The 8,827-nt window shown below is 31.4% G+C and overlaps 1 protein-coding gene across 1 annotated transcript; it reads right to left on the bottom strand.

The window, feature by feature from the left end:
* Window positions 1-4,742: 4,742 nt before the first annotated feature.
* On the bottom strand, window positions 4,743-7,093 carry LOC123192642 (galactoside 2-alpha-L-fucosyltransferase-like). The gene is made up of 2 exons (XM_044605269.1): window positions 6,763-7,093; window positions 4,743-6,363 (listed from the first exon to the last, which is right to left on the bottom strand). Exons 1-2 carry the CDS (start codon window positions 6,926-6,928, stop codon window positions 4,943-4,945), a joined length of 1,587 nt encoding a protein of 528 aa, XP_044461204.1. The 5' UTR covers window positions 6,929-7,093; the 3' UTR covers window positions 4,743-4,942.
* Between the last annotated feature and the right edge of the window lie 1,734 nt (window positions 7,094-8,827).

Genomic DNA, 8,827 nt, shown 5'->3' with positions numbered 1-8,827 from the left:
CCTAATAAATTCAAATTATATTGTTAATGTGAGTATTATGTTTTAGTTCGGTTAAAATAGGGATAAATCTTGAGAATTATCTTTGAATTATGAATACTCATATTATATTGTTTGAATATAACTTCTCTTTATTCTATAAATATAAAAGATTAATTAAAAAATGAGAGTGCCAAACGATATAATATATCGGATACATACACACAAAGAGAGAGCCAAAATTCATGAGAGTTATTGCCAAATTGAGCAAAGTGTTTACCAAGAAACCTGGTAACTATTCTAAGGATCCTTATCGAAGTTACATCCTTCTTAAGATATATTTTATTATATCAATGCCAATTAATAACATATCACGGATGTAGATTTTTTGATTATCAAGGCAAACCACACATTAAAAATCTTTTATGTTCTGTTTTTCTCTATATTTATTTTATCTTACACCTAAATGAATATCAAGACTCATCCTCAATACCATTATCATAACTTATCTTATGCAAGATTATGAATTACGTATATTAGTTGATGACAAAAAATCTCATCAATATTTATCATAAATTTTATACTACTTAAACTTGTTTTCTTTGATATTAAATCTTGAATCTGTCCAAAAAAATGCCCTTAATCTTGTATTAAGTAAATAACATTAAAAATGAACAAAATTGTAAAAAAAAGATAATTAGGTTAAAAATTTGGAATAATTTTGGTCTATTGTAAGAGTTAACAGATCAAAATATTTTATACCTCTGAAAAATACTTGTTAGCAGCGATCTAGCGTCACCCCCAAATTTATTGGACCAGACCATAATTAATTCAAACATTTTGTACCAAAAGGTATTTTATTTTAATCATTAAGGTTTTGTTTAATAGTATTAAACCGGTGGAGGTGTTGGGACGGTTGAATTTGATTGGCTATGTTTGGCCACACCTAATTGAAACCATATAATGAATAATCCAAGCTTTACGTTGGTTTGTCTCAGTGGAGGTTAATAATTTAATATATAAAATCATAAGCTTTATTATTATACTTTAAAATCTAATATCTGTTATGCATGGTGGATTTTTCCACCACAGGTTTTTTACTTTACCCAAACGGTAATGTAAAGAAATTAAATGCTTTGGAAACTTGGCTCAGAAGAAAGCCACTTTTGTTGACTGGAGGGGTGGCAAATTCCCTGTAAATACCCCTTCCTCTCCTCGTGAATATACACAATTCTTTCCAAGATTTGCTTCTTGTCTCTTCACTCTTGCCTCTTTCTTCTTTTTTCGTACCTTTGGCTTAATGAGATAATAATTCTCCTTTTTATAGTTCCCTCATTTTATCATTTATTTTATTATATTTATAACACGTTATCAGTATGATTAGTTCAAGTATATTATATATTTCCATTATATCATTATACTGCTTATATATTATAAATATGGATATTCCAACTGTAATACCCCAATTATCGTTTAATTTCTGTTATGTTTTTATTTAATTTTTCTATTATAATTGTACAATATTTACAACCCAAAGTTTACAAAATTGTAAATCTGAACCTGAAGTTCTGAAACTCTTGAATCTAGACTTGAAGTTTGAAATATTATAAATCTGGACCTAAAGTCCTGAATATTATTTATAATCTGGAGTTTACAAAATTATGAATATGAACTTGCAGTCCTAAATATCATGAATCTGAATCTGAAATCCTAAACATCATTCGTAACCCGAAGTTGACGAAATCATAAATTTAGATCTAGAGTCATAAATATCATTTGTAACCTGAAGTTTACAAAAACTATAAATCAAGGCCAGAAGTCTTGAATATTATTTGAATATTTATTTTTATTATAGTAATTGTATTCAATTTATTTGAATATTTATTTATTTGCATATTTGGTTATTTGTATCTTTATTTATCTAAATCTTTAATTTTATTATGATAATTATATCCGATTTACAACCTAAAGCTTGTAAATCGTGAGAATATATATATGGGCCTAAAGTCCCAAGTTTTACTATTTATAACTTGAAGTTTGTAAAATAATGAGAATACATATATATGGGCCAGAAGTGCCAAGTTTCATCAGAGTGTTTATTTTAAAATAATGATATCACCTTTGCAACCTGAAGTTTGCATAAAGTGTGAAAAATATAGACTTGAAGTCCAAAATATAATCAGAATACGTATTATAATATTCTGAATACTAATTACAAAATTAGAAGTTTTGTAGATATGAGATAATATATGGATCTAAAGCTTCCAAAATTAATTATAATATTTCTCCTACAAAATTAGCTATGTTGTAAATATGAGATAATATTTGAATCTGAAGTTTCAAAGATTGGATGGATAATATTAAATGGGCTTTTTGCATGAGTCTCCACTTAGAATTTATGAGCCTTGAAAAACTGACTAAATAAAATGTCTAAGAAGGATAAATACAAGACTATTATTTTTCGGCATCATATCCCTGAAGGATTGTAAGCCAAAATATGATATAATGATAAATCCATTAAATTTGTGGAGAAATTTGAAAGATAAATTTGAATATCAGAGTCATTAATACTCTCAATGACTCTATAATTTAATATAACTGTGCAATGTTCATAACCATTTCCTAAATGTGGAAGATAAAATATTCTCCATATTTTATTTTATGCTCCTATAGTAGCAATATCGGAAAAGAAAATTCTGAATTAATATGTTCTTGTTATATATCGTTCCCTGAAGTGAACGTAACTACCAGAAGTAGTTATCATGAGTATGAGTAACTCACCCCCATAAGTATTACATCGTTCCTTGAAGTGAACGCAACTACCCGAAGTAGTTATTATGGATGTTAGAAATAATTGAAATCTCAGTCACACCACTAGAAGTGGACCAAGACTGAGACGAAGTAAATTGTAATGCGAAGTAAACTACAAAATAATAACTGTGGTTATAAATGTTATTGGTGATGTACCTGTAGTACACACAAACATTGGGTGGATCTATATTAAACACCCATAAGAATTAAATTTTTAATAAATTAGATCTTGTCTATCTAATGATTTTTGATATTTTAAATCCTCTTTCAAAGAATAACAATATGGGTCGCTTGAATAGTGACAAAGATGCTCAAAATTTTTATAAGTCCATCATATATATTTATTTTGGAGTTATAAATATTATTTTTTCTTTCAGTATCCTGTTCTCTTTCTTTCAATATTTTGTGTACGTTATAACTAACGTAGTTTTTAAATGAAAGGAAATAAATTTCAAAATTGAAGCGTTGACTTCAAAAGCTGATGTGGGAGACATGTGTTTGGTGGATAGTGCAACAATGCACATAATTCTTAAGGAAAAGAAATTTTTCTTAACTTTAACATTAATTGAAGCTAAAGTAAATACCATATCAGGATCAATTGATCTGACAGAAAGCTCCAAAAGAGCCACAATTATGTTAAACAATGTGACCAAATTAAACATCAATAATGCATTATATTCAAGTAGATCCAGAAGAAATCTACTAAGTTTTAAAGATATAAGAAAAAATGGTTATCATCTTAAAACCATGAGTGAAAATGGTGCAGAATTCATCTATATAACTAGTAATGTCTCCGAAAAATGGCTTATACTAGAAAAATTGTCTGCTTTATCATGTGGATTGTATTATACAATCATAAAGACAATTAAAACCTATGCAGTATCGAACCAGAAGTTCGTTAATCCAAAAGTATTTATGCTTTGACATGATCGTTTAGGTAACCCAAGATCTACAATGATGCGTAGGATTATTGAAAATTCACATGGATATATTTTACAGAATCATAAAATTTTATTGTCTAGTGAACAATTCTGCACCGTCTGTTCTCAAGACAAATTACTAATAAGACCATCCCCCTCTAAAATTGGAGGTGAATCTCCATCATTCCTACAAAAGATTCTAGGATATATATGTGGACCCATTCATCCACCAAGTGGGCGACTTCGTTATTTTATGGTCTTAATTGATACATCTGCACGATGATCTCATGTTTATTTATTGCCTACTCGAAATATTGCATTTGCTAAACTGTTAGCATAAATTATCAAATTAAAGTCATATTTCACAGATTATTCGATCAAGTCAATACGACTAGATAATGCTGGTGAATTTATATCCAAAATATTTGATGATTATTGTATGTCTATGGAGATTAAGATTAAACATCCAGTCCCGTATGTCCACACATAGAATAGATTAGCCGAGTCTCTTATCAAACGACTCCAAGTAATTGTACTCACTTTATTATTATATGAAATAATATTTATAAAATCTAATAAATAATTTATGCAGATTTGATCTTCATTCAATCATATTTTAAGGATAAATTAATTATTATAATACAATCAAATCATGCCCCATTCACGCATGAAATTTTAGCCTGCCCCGGGTCTGTATTATCCACAATATTATCAAAAAAATTAGTAAAAAAATAAAATAATAATTATATTATAAAAATTATTTTTTTCAAATTAATGGATTTGACCCGTGGCTCAACAATTATAGGTCTTATATATTTTGTGGATTGATTCGGCTTGAAAGTCCACAATTATACGGGACTTAGGCCTAGCCTTCTGACACCTCTACCTATTATGCACCCTTTACAATTAAATGAATAATTAAATTTTAATTAAACAACTTAAACAGACAACCCACAAACACCAAGCAAGCTTTTGAATAGGCCTGTGATCCCTTCTGCAATCAGTAGATGAAATATAATGATCAACCAAGAGATATATGAAAACAACCCATTTCCTTAATGTCACCCTCAGATTCATATTACAAGTAAATTTTAATGTAAAGTGCGATTAGAAGTTCGCAATAAATAGACACATTTATAGCTATAAGTATTGTGAAAAAGGAAAAAAAGTACTATGCCTCAAAAGTGGAACAAGTGCATTATGCAAAGTATTCACTATGTTCTACAATAACAACTCTAATGACTATAATTAAACAGCTTAAGCCCCCAGCTGATATCCTCACAGTGCTTCAAATGAGGAACAAGAGTAGCGGTATCCACCTCTGTCTTCGCCTTGCAGTCGTAACTGGGTGGCGTATGATAACAAGGCTCCATCGATAAGGCTCGACCACAAGGAGGATCTGGGATCTGTCCATTTGATATCTTGTAAAGAATCCATGGTCTCATACCCCCAAGACCTTGGGCAACATAACCAAAGGTCGACCATGCAGTAGTGACCAGGACATCAGTCAAACTTAGGAGATATATCTCAGACCATGCCTTCATGTTGTGCAAATTATTGTTAGAGTGTTGCTTTTTTTCATGGCTAGGCTGGTAAACAGAAATCGTTTCCCCGCTCAAAGTAGGGTGCTTGAGATACATATCATTCAACTTCTCAAAGAAATCAGGGATTAAAGATGTTATAAGAACAGCCTTTGATCTCTGGTTTTCTGATGGAGCAGCTATGGTTTTTGACATATTCACTTCAGGCAACAACTTTTCCTTTAGAGTACAGGCCAAAATCTGATCCATCAATTGGGAAGAACTAGTTTTTTTATCAAATAATCTCAATTGGATGCCAATCCTTTCGTCGGCTTTGGCCAGGTACTGCTTATAGTACCCAGTAATTTGTCCCCATACTAGATTTGAAGGGTGGAAAAGATACCTACCCAAATGATGGAACACGGTTTCTTTGTCCGGAAATAGATTGTTTAGTTCTTCCTCAAAAGATGAGATCAGGAATAGAGATGGAAGAAAGTAGACATTTGATTTCATTATCAACCAGGGTATTTTCCTAAGAAGGGTTTGATCTTGATTGCAGAAAAAGAGCTTGTCATGATGATCACCATCACCCGAAAGATAGAGATGTAGATATGATGGCAGCGACTCCATTGAAGCAGTTATTGCCTTTTTCTTGAGCATGTTCCCATAACTATAGGCATAATTCTGTTTAAACCTGCCCGACTGATCCTTGAAAGGAAAGTCATTTGGCAATATCCATGATGCATTTGGAAATGGTTCACAAAAAAGATCTTCCATTTCAGGTTCTTCATTTATGAGCAGAACTCGATTTGTCAGAAGAGCGTAAAGAAAGGCTGAGGTTATGCTCAGTATTCTGTTTCCCATGCCACAAGAGGCCACCCAAATGACATAGTTACACTCACTGGAACTATCAGTTTGGCCAGATTTTATTTGTTTCATGGCTCTGTTGTATAATCTAGTATGAGGTCCACAACGCTCATGAAGCTCTTCATAACTACGCAGTTTGGCAACAAGATAGGAAGAAGGCTTATGGGGTGAAGATTTGCGATATAATACACTCTGGTTCCTGCTCAAGCAAGAGTTTCCATCAAGGCGTTTGTGGCCTGGCGATCTGAGTTGAAAGAAATATTTTAAACCTAACAGGGAGCAAAACCAAGTAAAATTAACAGCAAAAACAATGCAAGGGACACTGGTCACTCCAACTTTTATTAGAAAATCAAACACAACAGGCACTCCTATTTACAAGAGTAGCATGTTTAATTACTTTAATACAAAGAATTTGGCAGCTCAATCAGAATCAGAAATTCATTTCTCAGCATAACTAAATCAGCAATTTAAAATCACATGGCGCAACAGAACATAACAGAAAATTAACCATTCTCTTTGATATTCAGTCCTAATCATGTTGTACAAACTCAAGAATTCACAAATAAGCCAACAAATATGAACAAGAACTAACTAAAATCAATCATTCAATGAAATAACAAAACAATATCAATAGCACAAATATATTGAATTGAATTAAAGGATCTTACGGTTGACTGGATTGAAGGGATTTTCATGGAAACTGAGCAAGATAAAGAGCAAAACAGGCAAAAGAAGCATCCAAGTAGCAAGCTTAGGGAAGCGTGGCATGGTGAAACGGTGTCCTTTCAACTGTATATTGAGACAGAAAGGCTTTCTTCGCCCACCTGAAACCATCAGAATCCCTAGAAATATTATGTAACGTATATGTAGGTAACAAAAGCAAAAGCTGAAAAAGATTGAAACTTCAACTCGGTTGAGTTGACCTTTAAAGAAGAAATATCAGAAGTACCTGGCGTTCCAGGAAGAAGAAAATAAAGACAAAATGTAAAGACTAAAAACAATTCTTATAGCTAAGTGTTGATAGAATTTGCCAGGCCGAAGAAGCAAAAGAAATTGCACCATGCATGCAAGATGAGGACGATGTCGTTTTGACTTTTTCTTCTTGACTTTGGCCAGCTGGCGGGAGTGACTAATCAAAATTATTCATATTTGAAAGGGGAATTTCGTGGCAAATTATTAAATTTTTGGGTCCCTGAAGTTTTATCTAAGTACCCTTTGGTCTAGTAATATACCAAAGGAATTTTTAAATCCATAGTAGGCTTCACTCATGTTCAAAGACATTTTAGAAAAACCCTTTTGATTTTCTTTTCATATATGCCGACTGATGAAAGTAATATTTAGAAATTGGATGTGGAGAGGGATTTACATTTTTCATCCAAGTTTTTTCTTATCGAAATCTGCATGTAGGACTTCCAATGGACTATAACGAGTCATTAATTATAACAATAATGACTAAATACGTCTCTTATTCATCAATCATTTATGAGAGTGGGTAAACGTTTTACTCTGAAGCAATAAGAACTCTATAGAGCAATTTATCTCTTCAACAATAATATGATAACTTTTCTATTCATCTCGTGTCTATAAGGAAAAAACTATCTTTTCCTATCAAATGAGAATTATATTGTTAATATGATTAGTTTGTTTTGATTCAATTAGAATAGATATAAATGAGTAATTTTGATGAGTCACTCCTACCAGCAAATATAATGATTCCATTATTCCTATGTGTTATTATCATATAGAACGAAAAAACCAAAAAAACCCTTCTAGAGGTTCAAATATCCCTAGAATTCTTATCCAAAGTTATATTCTCCTCAAGGTATATTTTATTGTAGCAACACCACTTAATAACTTGCTATTGACATAGGTTTTCGATTATCATGTCCGAGCATATACAAATGCTTTAGTGCTTTGTTTTCTTTATATTTATCACATTTTACACTGTAGATATCATGATTAATTAAATAATCTTCAACATCGTTACCATAGCCTATCTTACACAAGTTTTTGAATTTTGTATATTAGTTGGTAGCAAGAAATCTTATCAATCTTAAAGCATTTTTTCACCTATCGAACATATTAACCACACATTCTTATCCAAAATCTGAATCTATTAAAAAGTTAACTCTATCATGACAAAATAATAATTTTATAATTATAACTTTTGAAAATATTAAAAAAAATAACTTTTTGTAAGAATTGACCTTAATGTTTTAAACATAACTTATTGACTCTTTTACAAGTTTGGAAACATATATTTTAATCTATATATTCCAGTTTGAAAATATAAGTTGTCACAACCACCACCTATCCAAGTCGAAGCTTGTTGAAACCCATCATAACCACCACCAAGCCAAACCCAAACCAATTAGAACTCCAAACATGATAGTTATGCAGTTTTATAAGTTTGAAAACTTGTAAATCAGTTATTGTAATTTAAGTTTGAAAGCTCTAGCTACCACAACTGTTGTCCATCCAAACCAAAACCCACCAAAACTATACCCACCCATGCCTAAACCCACCATAACCACCACCCTCCTAAACCCAAACCTATTAAAACTCCAAATATGACAATTTAACCCTTTTTACAAGTTTGAAACCATATAATCAAATCCCTACAATTCAAGTTTGGAAATCCTAGCTGCCATAACCACTATGCATCCAAACCCTAACCCATCATAAACCAAACCCACCATAAACTTGATGGAATTGGCAAATTTTGCAAGAAAG

The sequence above is a fragment of the Mangifera indica genome, chromosome 12 (genome assembly GCF_011075055.1).
Source record: "Mangifera indica cultivar Alphonso chromosome 12, CATAS_Mindica_2.1, whole genome shotgun sequence".
NCBI lineage: Eukaryota > Viridiplantae > Streptophyta > Magnoliopsida > Sapindales > Anacardiaceae > Mangifera > Mangifera indica.
Note: the sequence above shows the minus strand (reverse complement) of the source record. Positions and strands in the feature narration are given on the sequence as shown.

Excerpts from the sequence above, each read along its gene's own strand:
- LOC123192642 (XM_044605269.1), bottom strand. The coding sequence starts at position 6,928 with ATGGTTTCAGGTGGGCGAAGAAAGCCTTTCTGTCTCAATATACAGTTG. Across the intron at positions 6,364-6,762 it reads TCCCTTCAATCCAGTCAACC|GTTTAAAATATTTCTTTCAA; the intron begins GTAAGATCCTTT and ends GCTCCCTGTTAG.